This window comes from Brassica napus, chromosome C9 (assembly GCF_020379485.1).
Source record: "Brassica napus cultivar Da-Ae chromosome C9, Da-Ae, whole genome shotgun sequence".
Lineage (NCBI taxonomy): Eukaryota > Viridiplantae > Streptophyta > Magnoliopsida > Brassicales > Brassicaceae > Brassica > Brassica napus.
Genome location: NC_063452.1, coordinates 54,321,838 through 54,345,090, shown reverse-complemented (window position 1 = coordinate 54,345,090; position 23,253 = coordinate 54,321,838). Strand labels below are relative to the sequence as shown.

Sequence of the window (23,253 nt, the reverse complement as noted above, 5' to 3'; positions counted from 1 at the left end):
AATTGGTTCGGCACAACAAAATTTGTTCACATTCAGGGACAACTATTAGAAGGTCGGCTCACCGAAAACATTCAGCCAAATGACCCAAAAAATTTAACCGAGGGAGATATATATGAATTTTCAGGATTTTCTGTCATACATAATTCACGACATCGAAAACTCACCCAACTACCGTATTACATTCAGATCGACCAAGAGACAATAACATTGAAAGTTACAGACATCGGTCCAATATTTCCAGTTCACAATTTCTCTCCTCAGAATTACAAAAATCTATTGCGCTTAGCCACTGCACCCACCTACTTACCAGGTAAGTAAGTCAGCCCACTATCAATTAAACAAACATGGATGTTTCTTCTAAATCAAAATCAATGTGCAGATGTCGTCGGGCAGATACTCATAATACAAAAAAAAAATCCGTACCACCCAGGACTCAATATTGATGCCACTATTGGTCTACGGCTAAACAGGTAAGTCTAACACAATAGGTAAAACGAAATCATAATTCTCTTCATACATACACCTCTATCTCAGGTCGACAATGGTTAAACTCATACTGTGCGACAAGCAAGCAGCAGATTTTAGCATCCTACAAAGCAAGAAGAATAGGAAATTTAAAGTTGTCATCATCACAAGCATAATTCCTAAACTTTTCCAAGGTAAATAATTTTTTTAACACATCAAAAAATAGTACAGATCTAGATTTTTTTTTATCAGTAGAACAATAATATCCAATATTTTCCAGGCAAACTACTACTCAGTTCATCACCAGCAACAAATTTCTACTTCAACAAATCAATTGATTACATAAAGCATTTCAAAGGGCGAATAAAAGATCATGCAAAAGCATGCAGTAAAGAGTGATTTTAATTCATGCATCATTCGGATTATTATTATCTTTCCCACACAACTTGATACCTAGATTTATTTACATTTTAAACAATTTTATCATTGTTTTTTTTTTAATCTCTACTTTTATATAAAATCTAAAACTCAACTTTTGTCTTTAAATCTTTGCTAAACAATTTAAATATATAGAAAATAAATTAAAAGACATAATCCGCGCGTAGCGCGGACATATGATCTAGTCTTGTATAATAACTCAACATTTGATCCTGCTCACACATTTTAATACTATTTTTATGTCACTAACCATACTGCAATCTATTTTTATAAAGTATCTTTTGTCACACCCAGACTTTGGCATTTTAACCGGACTGAAAAATCAAAACCAAAACTAAACCGATATTCACATATTGGAACCGGAACAGAAACCAAATGTGCAGGTTAGTCACACCAATGGAAGTGAAGATTTATGTAATGTGAAGATGACATTAAAGTAATAAAATATCACAAAGATCAATAATTGCAAAGGTCAAACCTCTTAAAACAAAACCAGTAGAAAGCTAATGATCATCAAAGACAGAACACTCCATCACTGATGTCGAAACCAACAGCAGCTCTCGTCTTCCTAATCGCTGCTTTCTCCTACTTCCTCTTCTCTCCTTCCCCAAAACCTCACTACTACCACACGCTCTTCCTCTCCTCTCCCTTCTCCGACAACGCTTCCATCGCCTCAAACCTCCGCACCCTCACGCGCCGCCCCCACGTCGCCGGCTCATTAGCCAACGCAGAAGCTGCATCCCACGTCCTCTCCTCCTTCGCCTCCTCCTCCCTCAAACCCCGCGTCGCCGCTTACAAAGTATCTCTAACGTACCCAGTTCATCGCTCACTCTCACTAACACCAACAGAATCGTCAAAGTCCATCATCACTTTCTCTCTGGAGCAAGAACACCTCGGAGACAACCCTTACGCGGACGAAGTCACGCCTACGTTCCACGCCTACGCCAAGTCAGGCGACGTCTCCGGCCCCGCGGCGTACGCGAACTACGGACGAGTCGAAGATTTCGCCGGCCTAAACGTCTCCGGGGCCGTCGTGGTCGCGAGGTACGGGAAGATTTACAGAGGAGACATAGTGAGGAACGCGTACGAGGCGGGAGCTGTAGGCGTTGTGATATATACTGACGAGAGAGATTACGGCGGAGAGGAGTGTTTTCCGGAGAGTAGGTGGATGCCGCCTAGCGGGGTTCAGGTGGGTACTGTTTACAATGGGCTGGGTGATCCGACGACTCCTGGGTGGGCTAGTGTTGATGGGTGCGAGAGGTTGTCGGAGGAGGAAGTGGAGTTGAGGGGAGACTCTCCGGGTATACCTTCGTTGCCTATCTCTGCGGCTGATGCGGAAGTGATCTTGAAGAGTGTTGTTGGAGGTGTTGGGCCTGGGCCTGGGATCTTGAACTTGAGCTACGTTGTGAGTTTTTTGTGTGAAAGAAAGTCTCAACCTTTGGTAGATTTTTTGTGTGTGTTTTTGGTTTAAAAGATTTGAACTTTGGTTTCAGGGGAAGACTGTTTTAGCTGAGATTGAGAATGTTATTGGAGTGATTGAAGGTGGAGAAGAGCCTGATAGGTAGTATGAGTGAAGCTTTATGGTTGTATTTGAAGTTTAGATACTGACTTGTATGTTTGGTTTAGATATGTGATTCTTGGAAACCATCGAGACGCTTGGACTTTTGGAGCTGTTGATCCCAACAGTGGGACTGCTGTTCTTTTGGAGGTGAGTAGTGAACATATATGGTACAAGTTTGTAAATGGTTACATTATTTTGATACTACTGTAGATTGCACAAAGGTTAGATAAGCTTCAAAAGAGAGGATGGAAGCCTAGACGGACGATTATTCTGTGCAACTGGGATGCTGAGGAGTATGCTCTGGTGTTTAGTCTCTACCTCTACTTTTTTTATATTTTGTCTACTTTTGTCATGTGGAAGCAGCAGAAAGTCAAGTTTTTAATGTTTTTCTTCTGTAGATTGGGTCAACAGAATGGGTAGAAGATAACAGACAGATGCTAGCTTCAAGAGCAGTGGCCTACTTGAATGCAGATTGTGCGGTATCTGGCCCAGGGTTTCGTGCTTCCGCGACTCCACAACTCGATGACTTGATCAAACAAGTGGCTAAAGAGGTATGTAAGTCTTTATCTCTAAGCTAATCTTGAATGGTAAGTATCTTTTTGTTATAACAATCTGCAGGTCCGGGATCCAGATAACACAACACAAAGCATTTATGAATCGTGGATACGATCAAACAACTCTGGTGTGGTAAGTGAAGAATAACACTACGTTTAGATACTTCGATTACAATTTTTTGTCTCATGGATAAACTGATTTGTATAACTTTGGTATGTGAAGATAGGAAGATTAGGGAGTGGAGCATCGGACTACGCATCATTTGTGCAACATGTAGGCGTTCCAGTAGTTGACATGCTTTTCGGAGGAGGTAAGTCTCAGAATCAGCCTCTTACACCAACACTAGATGAACTTAACATCATGGTCAGTAGGATTTAGAGACTAATCATTGTTAAAATTAAATAAAATAACAGGATATCCAGTCTATCACTCTATGTATGATGACTTCACTTGGATGGAAAAATTTGGAGACCCTATGTTTCATCGACATGTGGCAATAGCTAGTGTTTTAGGTATGGTGGCTCTTCGGTTAGCAGATGATGAGTTCTTACCTTTCAACTATACCTCCTATGCATCAGAACTCAAGGTAAGTGAACATGAGTCAAAACAGTTAATGAGGGAGTCAATTGCTGTAGTAGTGTATGTCTACCTGTGTAAACAGAAAAGTGCAGAAGATTTGGAGAAGGAGATGTTAGGACATAGCATAGATATCTCTCCGTTAATCAAATCAATCCAAGATCTATCTACAGCAGCACAAGAAATTAATATAGAGAAAGAGGTAATGTCTATAAAGTTCCATATTTTGACAAAATCAACAAGTAAAACTGGCTTCACTGGACTCTGTGCAGGAGGGAGTAAAGGGAGCTTTGAGAGTGAGAGAGCTCAATGACAGATTAATGATGGCGGAGAGAGCTTTAACAGACAGAGATGGACTCTCTGGAAGAACATGGTACAAGCATTTGGTGTACGGACCATCCAAGTACGATGACTACGGATCAAAATCGTTTCCTGGAGTTGATGATGCAATAGACAATGCAAAGAGGGTAAAGACCAAAGCTTCTTGGGAACATGTTCAACACGAGATGTGGAGAGTGTCTAGAGCTATAAGACATGCATCACTTGTCTTAAAAGGTGAATTGAGATGATGATATCAAGAATACCGTTGCTGTTATCACAATGTGTAAACATACTGAACTCAAAGCTCACACTGTTGTACACATTAAACCATCTTTTAACTTGGAATCTAAAATTAAGTTTTCGTGTATACCTGCTCCGTCCACTTCCTCTTCAAGAAGCCCAATTCTTTACAAAAGCCCATTACTAAAGCCCAAAACGTAAGCAGAAGTTCATGTCATATCCCCAAGTACGACAGTCACCGTTCAGTTAAAAAGTTTCAGACCAGACGAAACAACGATGCTCAGCGGCACCACTTTCACCCGGAGAACACCATTCACTTTCAGTTCTCTTGGTGTTTCCGGTAATCACAATCGAAAGATTTTAACCGGAGATGGTTCAAGCAGGGCTCTTTCGTTTGGTTACAAACATGGTTCACTGAATTCTGCTCGTATCAATTGGTCTGGTCGTTCTGGGCCTGGGTTTGGGCATCTGGGTCGGGTCTCTTCGGTGTCAGGTGGAGGTTCAGGTGGTTCCGGCGGAATTGGTGGTTCAGGGGGTGATAGTTCCGGCGGTGGAGGGGAAGATAGCGGCGGAAACGGAAACAAGTGGTCGTTTCTCTCATGGTAAATATCTTTTGTATTCCTCCTCTCTATTGTGTAAAGATTGTTTCTTTCAAACGCGAGTTCGAGTAAGCCTATTAATACACTGTGTTATGTTTTGGCTTGGTTCTGTCTGGTGCTTCAGGTACTTGGCTCTCCTCTCGGATTATCCTGTTTTGACAAAATCTGTGACATCAGCACTTTTGACCCTCATTGGTGATTTGATCTGTCAGGTAGTGTGTTTGTTTGATTCTCACTTTCAAGCTTGGGTTCTTAATGTTCATATATAACCTCTTATTCAAAACTTAAGATTGCTTATCCTTGTTGATCTTGGGTTTCAGCTTACAATCAATAAGACCTCATCTCTGGACAAGAAGAGGACACTCACGTTTACCATCTTGGGCTTCGGGCTTGTCGGTCCAGCATTGCACTTCTGGTATTTTTCTTGCATCTCTTATTGATTACATGTTAACTTTCTCTGTGTTGTATATAGTGTCAAAGCTATATTACTTTCCTGCTAAATGGTTGCTCATTTGATGAGACTTATGCATTTGTTGGATCTAATACTTATACTTGCTCTCTGAAATCTCGTAACTTCATTAGGTACTTGTATTTGAGCAAAGTGGTGACGGCTTCTGGATTATCAGGCGCAGTTTTGCGACTTTTACTTGACCAGGTAGCAAGTTTTTCCTGTTCTCCGACCAACCTTTTATGTTTCTATCTTGTTCCCTTTGTGTTAACACCAATTGTTTTTTCTTTGGTTTTGCAGTTTGTTTTTGCTCCAGTTTTTGTTGGAGTTTTCTTATCAGCTGTTGTGACACTTGAAGGAAAACCATCAAATGTCATACCGAAGCTAAAGCAGGTTTGGATCATCAAAAGCATTTTTTTTTTTCCGGAATCCAAAGTTTTTATACTTTGTATTATTTTATCGGCGTTCTGATTGAATCCATGAATTGGTGGTTGTGTAGGAGTGGACTGGTGCAGTGGTAGCGAATTGGCAGCTATGGATACCGTTTCAGTTTCTTAACTTCAGATTTGTTCCACAAAACTTCCAGGTTTGATTATTAAAATACAGTTCGTTCACCATTCATTTTAAGTTTGTTCACTGGATTCGAGGATAAATCAATATCTTGTATTTGAATTGCAGGTACTGGCTTCCAACGTAGTGGCTTTGGCTTGGAATGTGATCTTATCATTCAAAGCTCACAAAGAGGTTGTGCCAAAGTAGGAATGTTTTCGTTCACTAAAGCTACATGTGTTGTTGGTTTGTAATCGGCAGAGTTTTGGGGACAGATTGCTTGTCTGCTGATGCAAATGTTTGATGTTTCAAACTAAATACATGGAATCTCTGCACTTGACATTTTTATGGATGTAGAAACAAGCTTCCTATTTAAACGTTTTGCTTCCCCAAATCAACCTTTCATGTTTATTAACCAAGCTGAGTAACCAGTTTCCAAATAGTTATATCAATGCATTGGTCACTTTTATAGTTCATTCAGATCTCAGGATTGTGTTTCTTTTAAAAAAACAATTCATAAGGAAATTTTTTAAATTTGCCAGACCAAAACGATCCTCAACAACAACAAAAATATTAAAGTCTCAAACACTTCCCAATAATGCGTTAAGGCATGCGATCATGTATATTGAATAAAAAGCAAATCTAACACAATTCCAATTGTGTTTTCGTTTTCAACTTATTCTCAGCGCGCACTTCACAATGCTTGAAGCTCACAGACCAATGGTCTTTTGAAACTTTGTAATCTGGTTCAGGAAGATCCATGTCATCTGCCAAAAAAAAAAAAAAAACACGATCATCATCAAACATCTCAGAGACAATCCTGAACTGAGTCTTAAGATAGCACTGATAAAAGAGTGAAAAGATGGCTATTCTATTACCATGACGTGAGGGGCGATCCTGACGCAGTAAACAGGGAAACCTGTGTAGAATTTAAGAGGTCCTCCTGACTTCAAGGTTTGCATTGCACAGTCAAGCGAACCCGTGTATGGATACTTCCCCTGAGCGTCAGGTTGCATCTTCTGGATCTGCGTTTTGACAAAGTCAAATGGAAGACTGCAAGCCGCAGCGCAGAATCCCGAAACAGCACTTGCTCCTACCAAAGGGACACAACAATCACACACAACCATCAAACTCACAGACCTTGTGAAAGTCTAGTGCAGAACTACTCTAAACTAGTCTTAGATTCGGAAGAGAAGCTTTACCTACGACCGTAGAAGTCTCCCCAAGACCGAGATTATCTCTCATGTATTCAGCACTTTGATCATAAGACGCAAGCATCCCCATGTTCAAAGCCATAGCTCTGACCACAGTGGGACCACAACCTTTCCAGAGCGCCAAAACCCCTTCATCCGCGCTGATACGGTAAAGCGCATGGAACGCATTGGTGTAGTTCCTGCGCTGAGCTAACGGCAAGGTGTTATCAGCTTGCATTCTGATAAGCGCCAAATCGGCTGGACTACCAACGCAAGCACCAATCGCACCAGCTGTCAGACCACATAGAGCCTTCTGGTACAGAGGTAGCGGCTTCCCGTCGTTAGCTTCAATTGCTTTTGCAGTCAGCATCCTGATAATAATTCATAAATGACAACTTTTTGATTAGTACATAACGCAATAAAGAAAAAACATTCATCTAGATGGGCTCAAGAACATATTAACTTACTTGAAGGATCCAAGACGAGCTGTGGTGTAAGTTGCTTGCCTCAGCAAACCAGCAGACAATCCCTATTGGAGAGTAAAAAAAAATTAATAAGATCAGAAAACATCTTCTTCATAGCAAGACAGAGAAAAGATTGTTTGGATTACAGATCAACCACATGAACACACATATAAGTAACTGTTAAATAAGCTTCAATAACAGAAACACCAAAGTAAAATGAATCAAGATAGATCTAAATTAAAAAAAAAAAAGAAATTCTTTATACCTTGTAGAAAGCACCAATACCATCATTCTTCAACATGTTCTTGGTCACACTGACTGCAGATCCCTGACCTAGTTGAATCCTCACCTTCACCACCACCACACAAAAAGCACATGTCTCAATCATCTCATTATGTAAACTAACATAAATTGTGATGCACCTAAGAGCGTAACTCTAATCAAAATCCAGATCTGAACTAAACAAACACATTCATCTAAACATTTTAATAACAAAGAGCTCACACACACAAACGAGTTAGCGAACCAAAAACCAGATCTGAGAGACTGAGAGAGGCATTAACGTACCTTGATCATGTCAATCGGCTGGATAACGCAAGTAGCGAGCATACCGGAGGCTCCGCCATTGACGAAGGGCTTCACGGCGGTCCAGACACCAATCGGAGCGACTTTCTTCTCTTCCGCCATCTCTGCTTTTTGTTTTTGGGGATCGTACGGACTCGAAACGAGAAGAAGAGATTCCGCGGAGAGGAAAGAGATAGGCGGAGAAAGATACGCACACTTGGTGGAGAGGAAGCGAAGAAGTAAAAGCTTAAGGCTTTTATATAGTAGTAAGTTTAGATTAAACAGTACCACCCACCTAACTGAACTTAACCCTTTGGATTGTTTTTTTAATTGTGGATATTGCTTCGTTTGAGATCTGAATCTTGGTCTAATTTTAATTTGTATCAAGCATTCACTTAAGTCTCTCGTTAAGATATTTAATCCATTTTCAAAAATAAATAGGACCTCGATTTCTAACTTTTTAATTAATGAAAATTGAAATTTGTTGGTTTTTTTTTATTTTTTTTCTGGTCCAATAAAATTCTTAATTTTGAATTTACATTTTTGTTTGTATTTTTATTTGTTAAATACGAGACTTTTTTGGCATTTTGCACGCCGTAGGAGCTAGTGGACCAGTAGAGCTATATTACGTTGCAGATTGATAATGTTGATGCCATTATACAAAAAGCCATATTCAACAATAACGCTTCTGAGTTCTGACTGTGTTACAATTATAGGGAAGAAGGAAAAAAGAAACACATCAACATATTTATTCTTCTTTTGGCTTTTCGAGGAGGTATTTTTCTACTTGACTCCTCTTGATTAGTATATCAAGTTTTTATAACAAAAAAAGAGGTAACACACTTGACACTACATGGCCGTATAACATATTTCCGATGGATAATATTTTACACTTGCAAGAAGATGAAGAAGAAAGTTTTGTACAACAAAAGCTTTTGATGATGAACTCTGGTGTAACTCACAATGGTCGCTTTACCAATGAATTGAAGCAAGATTTTTTAAAAAATAAACAGGAAGTGCAACGAAAATTGTACAAGATAAAACAAACATGTAACCAACAAGAATCATAAGTTAAAAAAAAACACATTTTTGGTTGTTCATTGCTTGAGAGAAGAAAGTGGTCAGTAGTCTTCACCTTCGTCTTCTTCATCGTCTCCACCTTCAGCACCCACCTCTTCATAGTCCTTCTCCAGTGCGGCCAAGTCTTCACGTGCCTCAGAGAATTCACCTTCCTCCATTCCTTCACCCACGTACCAGTGAACAAAGGCCCTCTTCGCGTACATGAGATCAAACTTGTGGTCGATCCGTGAAAACACCTCCGCAACTGCTGTGTTGTTGCTGATCATGCACACCGCTCTCTGAACCTTAGCGAGGTCACCTCCTGGGACAACTGTTGGAGGCTGGTAGTTGATTCCGCATTTGAAACCAGTAGGGCACCTGCAAAACAAAACCCATGCCATAAGAAGTGTGTTTACAAAAGCAACATGAAACAATAGCAACATATTTCAGTTTGTAAGATCATTACCAGTCGACAAACTGAACAGTCCTCTTGGTCTTAATAGTACCAACAGCAGCATTAACATCTTTGGGAACAACGTCTCCACGATACATCAAACAACAAGCCATGTATTTCCCGTGCCTTGGGTCACACTTGGCCATCATGCTAGCTGGCTCAAACACGGCATTAGTGATCTCAGGGATCGATAGCTGCTCATGGTAGGCCTTTGCGGCTGAGATGACCGGAGCGTAGGACGACAGCATGAAATGGATACGGGGATAGGGGACAAGGTTGGTCTGGAACTCAGTGATATCCACATTGATGGCTCCATCAAACCTCAAAGATGTTGTCAAGGAAGATATGATCTGGGATATCAACCTGTTGAGGTTCGTGTAGGTAGGCCTCTCGATATCAAGGGATCTGCGGCAAATATCATAGATGGCTTCGTTATCCAAGAGGACAGCAACATCGGTGTGTTCGAGTAGAGAATGCGTTGAGAGAACACTGTTGTAAGGCTCTACAACAGCAGTAGAAACCTGAGATCAAAAAATTAACTAATCAAAACCAACAAGAAAACAAACATTTAATGAGTTTCTATCTCGAAAGGTACCTGAGGAGAAGGGTAAATGGTGAAGCCAAGTTTAGACTTCTTTCCATAATCAACGGACAAACGCTCTAACAACAGAGAACCCAAACCAGAACCAGTTCCTCCACCAACAGCGTTAAACACCAGAAACCCCTGCAAGCCGGTACAGTTATCGGCAAGCTTCCTCACACGGTCAAGACAAAGGTCCACAATCTCCTTACCAACTGCAATTACACAACTTTCAAATCACAATTTTGAATAATCACTAACTAAGAAGAAACCGACAAAGGAAATGTTTTTCTTTCTCACCAGTGTAATGTCCTCTTGCGAAGTTGTTAGCAGCGTCCTCTTTCCCAGAGATAAGCTGCTCCGGATGGAAAAGCTGACGGTACGTTCCGGTACGGACTTCATCGATAACAGTAGGCTCCAGATCAACGAAGACGGCTCTGGGAACATGCTTTCCAGCACCAGTCTCGCTGAAGAAAGTGTTGAAAGCGTCGTGCGCAACACCAACCGTTGTATCACTGCCCAATTAGCCAAGAGACGGTTACTATTAGATTCGTCTCTCAACAACAAAAATGGAGAAATTAGGTTAGAAGATATATACCTGGGCATCATGCCGTCGGGCTGGATCCCATGTTCGAGGCAGTAAAGCTCCCAGCACGAGTTTCCAACTTGGATCCCTGCTTGTCCTATATGAATGCTTATGATCTCCCTCATCTTACGCTCACGGTAGAAACCCTAATTGTCTTCGATCGTCTGCTTCGGAGGAGGAGGGAGATGGAGGAGGGAGGAGGGAGGAGGGAGGAGGGAGGCGAGATCTTCTTTTTGATTACTTTTGGTTTGAGTGATTATTTATCGAAGGGGATTTCTATAATTGGTTGGGGTCCGCTAAATTTGTGACAGCCTGCCTTAGGTACTGTGATTAGACAATATACATGAGATTCGATCTGGCGGGTCTTAGATATTTTTATTACCCGGTTTGTGTATCATACCGGGTTTAGGAATCTTCTGAAAACCCAAACCGAACTGACCGGTTTAGCCGTTACTTTGTTACTTTCATTCAATTTCGGGGGGTTTTAAAAAATGTGATTCATTTCTCGTTTTATCTATAATCCAATTTTCGGATTTGTTAAAAACGGGAATTGAATTTAAAAATGATTTATGAATTTTCGATTTATGGTATTGGTAATGGTAGGGGTTGAAAATAGACCTTAACCAACTAAATCGATCTTCTTTGGGTTAGTTGTTTAACTATTTATTGAGTTTATATTTATTAGGATATTGTGCAAGTGACAGTCCGGGAACGATAATCCTCTAAAGATTGCACATGTTATGAGTCTTTAATGTTTTTTTCTATGTTTAGTAACTTACATATGTATTAATTAATACCGCTATAAAATTGTGTTTTCAAAATTTGAAATGAAGGTTTTCACGTTTTTGTTTTGACTTATCGAGTCATCGAATGGGTAGACAAAACACGAATGATTCGGAAAATGGGAAAAGATCAATTAAACCATATGAATTGATCATGTTGGATTAAGTAAGAAGAATTAATCTAGTCAACGGGATTATCTGTTCGAAGCTGCCCGAATTAGAAAATAGATAAATCTTTAATTAAATTCGAAAAATTATTAAAAGACCATGGCACTAATAGAAATTTGCATATTTACAACCCAACCAGGACCATTTCGCGGATCATCCAGACCTGACCCATAAAATTCGGATTTCTTTCTTCATAACTTTCGAAAACTTTGTACGACTTGGTGTAATTGTAAATCTTGGTGTAACTGTACAGCGTATAAGACTGCGACTAATATAGACGGCATCAATTACAAAGTTATTCTAAATTAAACTAAGTCGCACTTTTTGATTTGCAAAATTTCAACTAGTTTTGATTGTATCTTTTAAATTTACATTATGTTTTTTTATGGAGACAGTGTTGTTAATGATATATTTATTGAAGTTAAAATAAATAAAAATTACTTTATAGAGAAAAACTAGAGACATTATATTATATGAAATATATTTTACATAAACCTAGTAAAAATAGATAAAAAGTACATGCCGTAACTCATAAACACACAACTAATCTTCAATTGGCCAGTGGCTAGCGGTCAAGTGAATATCATTGCAGAAGTCTCAAGCTGCACATTGCCAGAAACAACTATTGCATGTCCACCGTGTTCTAGATCCATATAAGGAGACTACAAACACCGGTTCTATTACTGCGGAGCACCAACAATCATGTGAGACGTTGGGATTTATTCTTTCCAGTAGAGACATAAACACCTCAGGTTTTTCGTAACCCCAATGGCCTGAGGATACCGAAGTCGTGATCATGTAATTCATCTGTTCAACAAATTCACGACTAAAGCTAGGATAGTTGTGAACAAATACTCTAGCATCAACACTAAACGCTAAGTTCAGCATTCCATCTACATACTTGGCCCACAACAATCCTCTCTCACCAGCAAGACGGATTTTTTCCCTTCCTTCATCAAGTAAATGGAGGACAAAGAACTCATACATACCTCGGATGTAGATGGCCTCTAGATTACCGGCTTGGTAGCACCTAAGCCTGAATGTCCTTAAAGCATTAGCCTCATCAATCCAGTCATTCAAGTTAAAGAGATCTGCAGATCAGTATAAGTATTCTTCTCTGCCAATTTGATTGAACCCGGAGAAAGCAATTCTTGCACTACCGAAGTCCCGGAGATGGCTTGTTGCTACCTTTGAGAGAATCTTATAAAGCATGAAAGGAGGGAGAGAAGCCAAGTTACAGTTCGACATGGAGAGATATTTGTTTAATCAACTAAATGGAAAGATTTTCGTTTTACTTATTTGGAGAAGGTGATAAACCCTTTTATAATGGAGATGATCCTCTAACCGAAATACACGTAGTATGGAAGTTCAACTGACGTGTAGAGAAAAGTATAAACTGACTATTTATTACCCCACTTAAGGGTGATTTGATAGACGCCTCGAGAAGACACGAGTTCAGAAGACATGACTTCTGAGAGCGCATGGGTTGGATTTGAAACTTTGAAAAACTCTAATCGATAAAGATATATAACTGTGTATAAGTAAGTGAAAGTAACTGATTTAGATTATCTAAATTCATGAAACTAAGCACAATTTTAAAAATTTAGATTGTCTCAATATATGAAACTATGTAAAACGTTAAGAAAATGACATATTATATTGTTATAATTTGCTAGAAATAGCATCCGAAATAATAAATGAAAATGCTAATATTTTGTAACTTTATTTCATGTTATTTAATTATCGATTTATCACCCCAACTATTCTACAAGTTGTAACTCTTCCATTTAAGGGGAGACGGCGCGACGAGACACGAGTTCAGAAGACACGACTTTTCTCTCCTACAGTCGCATCTCTTGGAATTGGAACTGGAATTTTGTATAACTTTAATTTATTAAGATATGAAAATGCATAAGTAAGTGAAACTAAGTGATTTAGACTGCTAAATTTATGAAACTAAGAAACACGTAACAATTTAGATTGTATAAATATTTGAAACTATGTAAAACTTAACGAAATTTAGATAATATATTGTTATATTTTGGAAGATATGATCAGTATCCAAAAATTACTATACTTAGTGGATATATTTAATGACAGAAACTAGCAGTATATGAGATAATAAATGAAAAAGTTAATATTTAGTTTGAGAAAAATCCTGTAATTAATGATTCACGCAGCGGCGTGTCCATTTAAGGGTGATTTGATTGACTCCCCGAGAAAGCAAGACTTCTCTCACACGCCTTCTGATTGTAACAGTCGCATGTTTGGAATTTGGAAATTTGTATAACTTTAATTTATTAAGATTTATAACTATGTATAAGTAAGTGAAACTGAGTTATTTAGATTGTCTAAATTTATGAAACTAAGAAAAACGTAACAATTTAGATTGTATAAATATTTGAAACTATGTAAAACTTAGCGAAATTTAGACAGTATATTGTTATATTTTGATAGAAATGATTAGTATCCAAAACTTATTATACTTAGTGGATATATTTAATAACAGAAACTAGCAATATAAGAGATAATAAATGTAAATGTTAGTATTTAGATTGAGAAAAAACCTGTAATTAATGACAATGATGGACTCCGCGAAATAACTACCTGTCTCGCATGAAAAAGTCTCTTATAATAATAATTACACTTGCATTTAAACGCCACAACACTACACCGTCTACAATTATCATTACCATTGTATTTAAACTCCACCACAGTAAGTTAAATCGTCCCCTTCAGTCCGGATATAACATTTCTCCGCAAAATTCACCAAAAAGAAAAGCAAAGAAAGGATTCATCATCTCCTCTCTCAACAATCAAGATGACACACTACAATAAACTTTCTGAAGTTTCTTATAACCCTAAGATGACGTCTTGGCGTTTCAGAGTCAAAATACACAGGATCTACCCTTTTTATTCCTATGTTACCAGCAGTGGACAATTCTATAAATATGTCCTAGCAGATGAAGAGGTACGTGTTAAATCATCATCTCTCGAGTTTCTAATAACATGTAACCGTGAAAAATAAAAACTTGATCCTTGTACTTTATTTATGTAGGGAACCAAGATGGAGATGACCATTTATGGGAATTCTGATAGGTTTCGAGGCCAAGAGAAGCAAGAGGGAAAATGGGTGGAAATCTTTCGAGTAGAAGTTAACCGTTCCTATCCAGGTTTCCAGGCAACTAACTATCGGTTCAATCTATCTGCTATGCGCAATACGCAAGTCCACATCATCGATCCTCTAGCCAATCGGCTTTTCATGGACTTCAAGAACATCCATGCAATCCCTCACATGGACCACAGGGACCGAAACTATCTCATATGTATGAATGCTGCTAGAATTAAAATATATTCACATATTTAGATGTTAGTAACCGCAACAGTCGCATGTCTTGGATTCGGAACTTTGTATAGCTTTAATGTATTAAAAATATAACTATGTATAAGTAAGTGATTTAGATTGTCTAAATTTATGAAACTAAGAAAAACGTAACACTTATCTGGTAGACACAATGGGAGTGGTCTTCAACACGGAAGTCCATTTCGATGACCTTGCAAGTCCAAGGATGGTGTTTTACATAACGGACAACATGCAAGTAGAAAGTAACATATGATCAAAGCAAAATTTATCTATATTGTAATTGACGCACCTATTTTTATTCTGAATAGTGACAGTCAGATAAAATGTGTGGCAACTGGCACTCATGCTTATGCCTTCCGGGATGGTCTTGAAAACATGAAGGGTCGTGGACAGGTGATTGTGGTCCTTAAGATGTGGAGGGTCTGGAAATTTTTGAGTAAGTGTAGTTTATGTGTCTAGTTTTAAACGTGATAGTTGAGTAAAACGTTTACTAAACTCATTTACACAAGTTATTTTGGTCATCCTGATCTATGGCTTGAGACAGAGGGTGGATTATCTGACTTCAGGTTCAATCCGCGCTTGCTGGAGGTTGAGGAGTTCAGACAGTCTCTACTATGCAGTGACCCTTATGTTCAGCGATATGGGGTTGTAGGTCTTTTGTAAATCTTGTTGTTCTCAATGTTCTCCATCTTCGTACTTGTCTTAAACTAGGTGAAACTTTGTTTAAATGTTGGTGAAACTATGTCAAATGTTGGTGAAACATCGTGGTTTTACCTTTTTCAATTTTCCAACTTCGAAAAAAATTGATGAACAACAAGTTCGTGCTCGTATAAACTGGTAAAAATTTGTGTTTTCACTTAATCAATTGTCCAACTTTGTAAAATTTAGACAAAGTTGAAATTCGTTTTCGTTTAAATAGGTCAGACTTTGTGTTACTTTCACTTCCTCAAGTGTCTAACATCGTAAAAATTATAGAAACTTTTTCGATAGATCAAACTACATAGTTATCCAACTTCGCATAACTTAGGAGAAACTTACAAAAAACTTAGAAAAAAACAGAAAGTAGCTGGAAGTCTCTTAGGAATTACTTCTTGTACATCTTAATTCCTAGAACTAAAACGACAGCAAGAATAACACAACCTCCTGATATCTTTATCTTGGGCTCCATTATTTTGGGACCTTCACTGAGTTCACTTTCACTCCTTCTTGTTGCTTTGAGAAATTGAACTTCTTCTTTTAGCATTCGAACTTGGTTTTCCAACTGTTGTATCTCATCGGTGAAAGCTTCATCAATCCATTTGAAGACGTGATTGTCGTTCTCAAGCTACAACGGATTAAATGTACCAATTAAAAGAAGAACGAGTAAGCCTTCAATAACAAAAGCTAAACGGATGTACCCTTAGCGACGCCGCAGATACACTGATAATACCGGCGATATGAGTTTTGATTGGTTTTGGAGATGAGCTCGGTGATGCCCACCCCGCACCAACACTTACTAGGTATTCCCGGAGTTCGTACTTGTCTCCGACCACCGGTCGTGGAAGATGAAGCGGACATCTCCACTATTTCTCTCTCGGGGTTGGGGGGAGTTCGAATGGGAGAGAGATAAATTAGGGAAGAGAGAGAAAGGAGAAGATAGCGAATGGGGAAAACAAAAAAAAAAGGTCTTTAATACTTCGATTAAACGATTTTGGGGTTTTATAAAATTAGGAAGAGGGAAATTCAAAATTCAAAAAGCTGGGCGGGAAATTTTATCCAAGGATTTTCGTGGTCGGAGTTTCACCAAGTTTTTAGTTTTACAGAAAACATCAAAGTTGTACTTTTCAATTATTTCCATTTATATTAGTTTTACTCTACTTGAATGACTGATTTTATAGTTATACCAATTATATTATGTTTCCTTGGTTCATTTCTCATACGATCATGTACACATAAACTTGATTTCCTACCATTAGCAAATTTTTAAATGTAACGAGGTGAGTATTAACGAAAAAGCTATGAGAGCTCAGTGTATTTCTTAAATGATTGCTAACAAGCAATGAAATAAAAAATTTATAATTCTGATTAAATCATAATTTTAATAATAAATCACAATCTTATTACTTCCATGACTTATTAACAAGTTTAGAATTTACAATCATATTACTCAGTTTACCTATCGTAGTTATACCAGTAAAGGAAAAAAGTTTCACTTGGTTGTACAACACACAAATACAAATTTTACCTCACAACGTTCACATACGATAAAAACATCAAAACTGAAAGTGAAAGGCTTACAACCTACTTCACATCAAAACTGAAAGCAAAAGGTTTACAACCTACTCCTCTTATGTTTCTTCTGGGGGTGTTCATTGTGTTCCAAACTAGTGCCCACATTATCTTCTTCTCCATATCCACTCTCACGCTCGCTATAATTCCTACTACAAGAGCTTTCTCCAACTTTTGATAGTTGCTCGGTTATTTGAACTATTTACAATTCTTGGATGTCTTCCACATGCAAAATACTTCTTCTTTGTTCTCTATCCACTGATGTTGGATAAACAAACACATCTTCATCATCCAAAATATATGATTGCCTCTTAGGTTCCACTACCAATGGAATGTAACCCAAATTGAACTTCTTCGTTAACGGATCTATTCTCATCTTCTTGCATATCCTCTCTTTCAATAATGAATAAGTGATCTCCTCCAATGGTGATGTCTTAAAGGATATAACATACAAACTAACATCGGTTGAAATCCATTCATAATCATCTCCAGCCTTCGAATAATGTCCATCATAATCAAAGTGTATGTTCGTCGAAAAAAGACACATTGTCTGCAATATAAAAAAATTAAACCATTAAAGTTACACATGGTTATACAATTATACCATTAAAGTTATACTTCGTTATACCATGTTACAGAGTTTTGTCAGTAATCAGCCCGTATAATCTAACCAAGTTTCCCCAAGTTTCAGAGTTCTATATGTTTCTCTGAAAACCAAATAGTAATCAGCTTTCTTTGATTCAATCGACCTTTCATTCCTGACATTCAATCATACAGTTGTTGATTATCCAATTGAGTAATAGACAGACCATCCACACTTTCCGATCCTTATACACAAATGAATAATAAATTTTCCATTACTACGAACCGAGTCTTCAATTCCAAATTGTAATCAGCTTTGATTCCCGACATGCAATTATACAGTTGTTGATTATCGAATTTTCTAATAAACAGACCATCCAAACTTTCCGATCCTCGACTAGTTCATACACAAATATGAAACTTCTATCCAAATCAGAATCCCTGTGAATAGAGTTAATCGTCTATGGTGGATGACGATTCTAAAATGATTTGAGACATACCCTGCAAAACGAATCAATATCTCAATGATTCAGCATCCAAGCGACGAAACCGAGTTAGCAATTCGATGATAGCGAGGAACTCGGAAGAACACCACGACGAGGACGAGAGAGGATCGAGAGCAGTGGAGGCTCGAGAGAGAGAGAAGAGAATTCAATTAATTAATTATTTCATTAATTTAAGTTTAAATCGGTCAGGGGCACTTTCGACATTAACCACACTCCTAGAGAGTATCATAATAGAAAAGAGTACGCCAGAATTCGTAAGAATATGCTAGAATACTTTTTACTTCATTAAGAGCATCTGAGATTATGACTCTAAGTGGGCTGATTCAATAGCATAGTAACTTTGAGCTGCAAGCAACACATATTTTGTGTGTTTCTCCATGCATGAACTACAAACCAAGAGATGGGGTTCCTGGTGTAAACAAATCTAATCTACTTCTATAAAATTAACAAAAGAGAGGAAATAAAAAGAAACTGGAATAGCTCATGAAGAGTTTAGTTTTTTATGCAAAAGGAAGAAAAAAAATAAATGATGAAAACCAAAATCAAAGACTTTTTAGATTAAAAACAGAAAAAGAAAGAGGAGAGTTCTTGAGCAATTCTTTAGGTTGAAGGCTACCTTACATTGGTGTTCATTACATATATATAAATATAAATGTATATACATGAATATTTGCTAAAAACCTAACGAGATGGACTAATATCATGGACTTGCATTAGTTCATATTTTTGGGTCTAATAAAGGCTTGTGTCATGTGCTTCATTCAACGCTTGATCTTGGTAACCTCATACCAATCCAACCTATAGGTGAATGTGAATTAAGAGCATCTCTAATATAAAACTCAAATTTCATTTAATATAGGAGTAACTACATCATTTAGTTTGGTTTAATTAAATCATACTTTATTTTTAGAGTGAAAAATAAAGTAATAAACAAAAATAATTAGAGGATGTCTTTGATGGACAGCTCAGCCGCACAAACATATGTCTTATTCCTAAAGTCTACCCACACTCTGGTATGTCTGATTTCCGACCTATAACGCTATGTAAAGTAGCCTATAAGCTTATCTCCAAAATTCTTGTCAGCCGGCTGAAGAAGCATCTCCACAACCTTATTACTGAGAATCAACAAGCATTTATACCAGGGCGAATTATTACTGATAATATCATCATTGCCCATGAGATCTTTCATTCGTTGAAGGCCCAGAAAAGACAAGCAACCTCTTACATGGCAGTAAAAACAGATATCACCAAGGCTTATGATCGTCTAGAGTGGTCTTTCCTAGAAGAGACAATGAGGAGGATGGGATTTAATAGCAAGTGGATCCAGTGGATTATGACCTGTGTTTCTACAGTTACTTTCTCTGTGCTTATCAATGGTTCGCCTGAGGATTTCATCACGCCAGAGAGAGGTATAAGACAGAGAAACCCACTTTCTCCCTATCTATTTATATTGTGCGCTGAGGTTCTCTCACATATGATGAATAAAGCTATGGAAGATAGGTCGTTGGGAGGAATAAAGATATCAAATCAGGCCCCTGTTGTTAATCATCTGTTGTTTGCAGATGATTCATTATTCTTTGGTATGGCAAATCCATGTGCTGGCCGGAAGATGAAAGCTATTCTTCACACTTATGAGGCTGTTTCGGGTCAGGCTATTAATCTCAATTAATCCTCGATCACATTTGGTCACAAAGTCTCAGCTGCCACCAAGAATACGAAGAGGACCTTACTGGGAATACATAATGAGGGAGGAAATGGTAAATACTTGGGTATGCCATAACAATTTTGTAACAAAAAAGGTGATATGTTTGCCTACATTGTGGATAAGGTTAAATCTGTAACACATGGATGGAGTCAGAAGAATTTATCTCATGGAGGTAAAGAAGTTTTGTTGAAATCAATAGCACTGCAATGCCAATCTTCTCCATGAATGTCTTTAGGTTACCTAAAGAAGTGTGTGAAGCTATAAATAACATCCTTGCTAAGTTCTGGTGAAGTGCATGTGATAAAAAAGGCATGCACTTGTATTCTTGGAAGAGAGTTTGCATACCTAAAAGAGAAGGAGGGCTTGGATTCAGGGATCTGGAGAAATTTAATCAAGCCTTACTTGGAAAGCAAGTATGGCGAATAATGCAGTATCTAGAGTGTCTAATGGCTAGAATCTTGAGAGCTCGTTATTTCTCAGATGGCAACATACTTACTGCGGTACAAAAAAAGAAAGCTTTGTACGCTTGGAAATCTAATATTTTTGGTAGAGAAGTTGTTGCAAAGGGATTGAGATATATGATTGGAGATGGTAGTTTTATTAACACATGGACATACCCTTGGATTCCTGATCATTTACCTCGACCGCCAAGACAGCGAGAAGGAATAGTGGGAGCTGGTAAAGTTAATCAGTTCTTCAATGAAACTAGAGATAGGTGGAATGAGCAGAAGCTACGAGAAGAAGTTATTGATGAGGATGTGGAAAAAATACTGAAGATCAAGATCTCCAGCTCTGCAACTTTTGATATGCTTGGTTGGCAATATACTGAACATGGACTCTACACAATAAAGTCTGGATATTGGTTGAGTACTCATCTTCCAACGGAAGAAGGGATCCAACCAACATATGGTAATATCGACCTCAAAAGAAGACTTTGGAAGACTAAGATGCCACCAAAACTCCATCATTTTCTTTGGAGATCATTATCACGAAGTCTAGCCACTGGAAGCAACTTAAAGAGGAGACATATTACTACTGATGACATTTGTAGACGGTGTTGTCAAGAACCAGAAACAAAGAAGCATCTTCTATTTGATTGTCCGTATGCCCAAGCAGCATGGCAGGAATCAAGGATAAATAATAAAATATTCACTGATCCTTTTGCTTCCCTGGAAGAAAAAATTGAATCATGTCTACAATGCTGTCTACATACAAGGTTAGCGCATTTTCAAAACCTTCCATTTTGGATCATGTGGAGACTATGGAAAAGCCGCAACATCCTTATATTTCAAAGGAAACATTTAGATTGGAGGTGGATATTGCATCAAGCATGGAGAGATGCTCATGAGTGGAAAGATAATATTACTGAATCTACAGAGAGCTTTCAACAGAGAGACCAAGTACAGTATCGAAGGAACCAATGGAAACAACCAAAAAGAGGTTGGCTGAAATGTAACGTTGATAGTTCATTTATTAACTCACAAACACCAAGCAAGAGTGGATTGATATATTACGAGATGAGGATGGATGCTACAAAGGAGCTGCACAAGGGATGGGAAGAAGAGTTAATAATTCGTTTGAAAGCAAGGTACAAGGAATAGTAATGGCTATACAACATGCTTGGAGTAAAGGATATCAAAGAGTAATATTCGAGAGTGATTGCAAAAAGGTGATAGATACACTGAATCGTCGTTTTCTACATTTTGATGGTCATAACTGGATAATAGATGTTTTATGGTAAAAACAAAAGTTCAATGAGGTAGAGTTTACATGGACAACCAGAGAGAGTAACAAAGCTGCAGACAAGATGGCGAAGCAACAAATTCCTTTTGACTTTTCCTTGTACTTTTACTATTACGTACCTCCCTCTATCACATTGGATCTACATAATGACTAGGTAAACTTTCATTGATGAATAAGAAAGACGTTATAAAAAAACAAAAATAATAAGAGTACTCCATTTATAAAATAAACTAGATTTTGACCCGCGCTTTCAAAGCGCGGGTTTATTTTTGTTTTTTTTTTCAATTGACAAATATTTAGTAAATGTCACATTTTCATATATTTGTGTTTTATTTTATAAAAGACTTAAAAATTTTATCTTTATTTATCGTATTTCATTTTAAATGACTATTTATGTTAAAAAAATTAAACTTTATTTTTTTAATGAATTAAGTTGGTATAACTCTGATAAATTAATTTTATTATGGGGTTAATATTTTAATTAAAAAATTATATACTTTTAATAAAGATTTATACTTTTCAATAAAAAAATTCAATTATTTTTATGAATGCTTAAATTATATTAAGAAAAGAAAAAAATAATAATTAAGAATAGTTGAAAAAAATTATTTGAACTTGGACTCAATGGTCCAAAGAAAAAAAAAAGGTGAGAATTGAATCTGATTTTTTAATAGGCCCAAATGGCCCAAGAGAGATTTGATTTGGGCTGGATCCAAAAATAATGACCCAATATAGATTTGTTATTAATATTACTTAATTGCCCTTAATGAAACATGCAATGTTAGTGAAGGAAACATGCCCCTAAGGTAATTATGACAATAGGATCCTGCTTTAATAGTATAGATTTATGTTTACTTCGTTATAGAGTTAGAAAAAGGAGGTAGTACAAAAAAAATGAATTATATAATAAAATGAATTTGAAGCATTTCTTATTCAAAAATAGAACGAAGTTGAATTTTTTTTTATTCAAAACTCTATTTTTGAATAAATTATGGAGTGAAGTTTGAAATGTTCTTAGGAGATTTGTCTTAGTTAGTTTTATGGTTGTGTAACTCCTTGTTATAAATACTCATGATCTCTAAATTATCAACATTCATTATCATAGTCACTCAATTTTAGTCGTATACGTGAGAATAGTTGTCTCCAATCACACATATCAAATGGAACTCAATGATTATTCGTCTAAAGTAATTCACATGTCCCGAACCCGACCCTTCTCGGACAATGCTTAAACTCAATCTTTAATAACCAAAAGAATGCTTCTCTTGATGAAGCTGCCAAAATGAACTATTACTATCTATGATATGGTAGATACCAAAATGATACTTTTCCTTTGTGTAAAATCTTCAAAAATAACACAAAAGAACCAAAAAGACATCCCCAGTGGGAATTATTTACGAAATGAAATCCATAATCGGACAAAAGCGAAACCGTAGGACCCAAGGCAGGCTGGCACATCTCGGCGGACCCCAATGAATTATCA

At 37.4% G+C, this 23,253-nt stretch overlaps 4 protein-coding genes across 5 annotated transcripts; 2 read left to right on the top strand and 2 right to left on the bottom strand.

Annotated features, from left to right (window-relative positions):
• The first annotated feature begins 1,350 nt into the window (after positions 1–1,350).
• On the top strand, positions 1,351–4,283 carry LOC106439461 (probable glutamate carboxypeptidase LAMP1). Of its 2 annotated transcripts, XM_013880908.3 has the most exons (10): positions 1,352–2,308; positions 2,397–2,464; positions 2,530–2,611; positions 2,675–2,767; positions 2,863–3,015; positions 3,083–3,151; positions 3,242–3,329; positions 3,433–3,605; positions 3,681–3,797; positions 3,868–4,283. In XM_013880908.3, the coding sequence occupies exons 1-10, from the start codon at positions 1,442–1,444 to the stop codon at positions 4,162–4,164; spliced, it is 2,007 nt and encodes a 668-aa protein (XP_013736362.2). In that variant the 5' UTR covers positions 1,352–1,441; the 3' UTR covers positions 4,165–4,283. The 2 variants fall into 2 exon arrangements, with proteins under 2 accessions (XP_048623383.1, XP_013736362.2); XM_048767426.1 differs by lacking the exon at positions 2,675–2,767 and having other exon boundaries at positions 1,351–2,308.
• Positions 4,284–4,384: 101 nt separating this feature from the next.
• On the top strand, positions 4,385–6,150 carry LOC106371790 (protein sym-1). The gene is made up of 7 exons (XM_013811894.3): positions 4,385–4,758; positions 4,880–4,967; positions 5,076–5,170; positions 5,338–5,410; positions 5,504–5,596; positions 5,703–5,789; positions 5,882–6,150. Exons 1-7 carry the CDS (start codon positions 4,433–4,435, stop codon positions 5,960–5,962), a joined length of 843 nt encoding a protein of 280 aa, XP_013667348.2. The 5' UTR covers positions 4,385–4,432; the 3' UTR covers positions 5,963–6,150.
• Positions 6,151–6,265: 115 nt separating this feature from the next.
• On the bottom strand, positions 6,266–8,403 carry LOC106439462 (mitochondrial dicarboxylate/tricarboxylate transporter DTC). Its single transcript, XM_013880909.3, has 6 exons — positions 7,977–8,403; positions 7,675–7,758; positions 7,413–7,474; positions 6,955–7,316; positions 6,631–6,845; positions 6,266–6,519 (listed from the first exon to the last, which is right to left on the bottom strand). The coding sequence occupies exons 1-6, from the start codon at positions 8,094–8,096 to the stop codon at positions 6,463–6,465; spliced, it is 900 nt and encodes a 299-aa protein (XP_013736363.1). The 5' UTR covers positions 8,097–8,403; the 3' UTR covers positions 6,266–6,462.
• A 549-nt stretch (positions 8,404–8,952) lies between these two features.
• On the bottom strand, positions 8,953–10,989 carry LOC106439465 (tubulin alpha-5 chain). The gene is made up of 5 exons (XM_013880911.3): positions 10,665–10,989; positions 10,367–10,581; positions 10,082–10,281; positions 9,499–10,007; positions 8,953–9,410 (listed from the first exon to the last, which is right to left on the bottom strand). Exons 1-5 carry the CDS (start codon positions 10,775–10,777, stop codon positions 9,095–9,097), a joined length of 1,353 nt encoding a protein of 450 aa, XP_013736365.1. The 5' UTR covers positions 10,778–10,989; the 3' UTR covers positions 8,953–9,094.
• Between the last annotated feature and the right edge of the window lie 12,264 nt (positions 10,990–23,253).